At 34.2% G+C, this 2,395-nt stretch overlaps 1 protein-coding gene across 1 annotated transcript in view; it reads left to right on the forward strand.

The window, feature by feature from the left end:
• Window positions 1-394, forward strand: part of LOC118745061 (putative uncharacterized protein DDB_G0277255) — a 269,449-nt gene extending 269,055 nt beyond the window's left edge. Inside the window, exon 4 of the mRNA XM_036478597.1 lies at window positions 199-394. Coding sequence (XP_036334490.1) covers window positions 199-394 — 196 coding nt within the window. The remainder of the gene's footprint in view (window positions 1-198) is intronic.
• The last annotated feature ends 2,001 nt before the right edge of the window (window positions 395-2,395 follow it).

Below are 2,395 nucleotides of genomic sequence, written 5' to 3' on the forward strand. Positions count from 1 at the left end.
TCGCTCAAAGTTTTCCTTATATTTTATATGGGAAAAAACTTTTCTTAAAATGGTATAGAATTCTTGAAAATCAATATTTTTCGAAAACTCTGGTTCTCTTCAGTAGACTTGCAAAAACAATACACAATTGTTTATTTAACCTTTTTTTATACGCTTTAATTTTTTATATTAACATATTTTTTCACTTTATATTTTCAGATCACCCTCAGAACGTTCTCGGAAAGGCTGTTGCGGCCAATGGTTTGCCGGACCCCCGCTTCGAGCCTTGATTGCTGTCGTTGCTCTGGGCGGCGTAGCTTGCGCTTTGGGAGGCGCAGCATTAGGTGCTACAGGCCTCGCAGGACCTCCCAGTTCGCACCTAACGGCTGCTCTTTTAATGATAGGTAGAATTTAAATACGTATATATACATACATAGTATTTACATATGCATAGCAAATTCTTTAAATTAAGGAAAGATAGTAATTGCGCGATATCAACTTAGCTTCATAATGATCGTAACTAAAGCATTTATACCCGCATACCGTTGCAAGACGTACTGATTTTATAAGTACACTGCTGACTTTTTAACTCTCGTACTAATTTTATTCATTTCCTTAATCAGCACGCTAATGTACTAATTTTTCAAAATTTTTACTGATTTGTACTGAATTTGCAATTCTGACCATGCAAGTTTGTAACTTGGTAACTCGGTGTTCGGTAATTTTCCCCATGTATTTTGATTGTGTAATATTATTTTACACAAATATGTGACCTGGTCTACGAAAAGGGAGCTTACGTGCGAAAACTAGTTTTCTGTGAAAAAGCTGTTAAAAGTAAGCTACTCGTTTCGTCAGTTTCTCATTATCTCGTTAATTGTTCTCCGCGCCGGACGTCCAGTAAGTGTTGTTGTTGGTCCAGTAAGTGTTGTTGTTGGTCGGAATATTATTATAGTTCATCGTGTAAGTTGCTAGTGTGGAACATTTAAAAAAGTAACACTGAAAAAGTGACGTTTTTGTACTTCTAAGCAAGTTAGGATTTTCTGCTTTTCACCACGTGAAAAAGCATCCGAATCAACCAAAAAGTGAAAATTGATTTTTTGACACCTAAGCCCCCTTTCCGTAGACCAGGTCACATATAATACTTCAGGATTTTCTCAAGGTTTTTATATAAGGTTTGAACTTCCTTAAACTGTACTGTAAAAAAGTAAGAAGAAAATAACTTATTTATAGTTGACTTGTTTTAGATAATATTTGATAAGCGCAAGAAATTAATACAACAAAAAAAAGCAATCATTTAATGGGCATATCGCCGAGTCGTTACTTACCAGTTGTAGTAATATGATGGACTATAATTTATTTAAAAAGATGGCTAACGCGTATTTGTCGAGTGTTGTTAGTTACCTCGAAAATAACTTTCATGACGGGTGGCACCAATCAATTGTAAAATTTATCAGACTGTTAAAATTTAAAATTGATTGATGCAACCGGACGTAAGTCTGATAAGTTTTAAAATTGGTTGGTGAAACTGGGGACCAGTTTAATAAAAACAAAATTGAATAATTGAATGGCTTTTGCCTACAACTTACAATTTTTCTTTCTCAATTTAATAACATTGTAAAAGAGTTTTGCAAATGTGGTGAAAATCGAACTATTATGCATGCTTACATGTCGTCCCGCTCCCGTATCGTCCCACAGTGCTTCATTGTTACAATATTTTGTGACCCACGATTCAAAACTTGTTTTTTTGTTGTGACATCAGTTCTCACTAGGGATGTCAGTGGCAAAGATAAATCAATGTACTTCTTTGATTCGATGCATCGAAATGTACATCGATATATCGAAGAGCATACATCGATGCATCGATTTGCATAGGACTTTTCAGATATTATTTAATAGCGAAATATATTATTACCATGGGCGAAGAAAATAAGCCAGAAAAAATCCATTTTAAGCGCTTAGACAAGCACTAAAACATTGGTAAATATGTTTGCAAATATGCTCGCAAAACAATTTAGTTACAGGATAAGGTTTTTTTATTCAGTTTATTTCAATGATTGAAAAATTACAATGGCCAATCTAGTAGGGATGGGTAGTGGGGGGTTGAAATTCGATTTTTCCGAATTTCGAACATTGCCCAACCATTCGATTATTCGATTCGAAATTTGGTGGTGCAAATTCGATTTAATTCGAATTTTTTGGACTAACTTCTTAATCGAGTTCGAAGATATTTGCGTTAAATATTTAACACCATGTCATAAAATCTATATCGTTCGTTCGGTTCTTAAAAAGGAGGTAGGTGTCAAATGAAAGGGCTTGCACTGTAGATGTGTAATATGGTTTTAGCTTTGTGCCATATGATTGTATGTAAGAAAATCAAAATCAAATTATTTAATAAGTTAAATAAATTACCCCAATA

The sequence above is a fragment of the Rhagoletis pomonella genome, unplaced genomic scaffold (assembly GCF_013731165.1).
Source record: "Rhagoletis pomonella isolate Grant_MI unplaced genomic scaffold, Rhpom_1.0 Rhpom_scaffold_00008, whole genome shotgun sequence".
Taxonomy (NCBI): Eukaryota; Metazoa; Arthropoda; class Insecta; order Diptera; family Tephritidae; genus Rhagoletis; species Rhagoletis pomonella.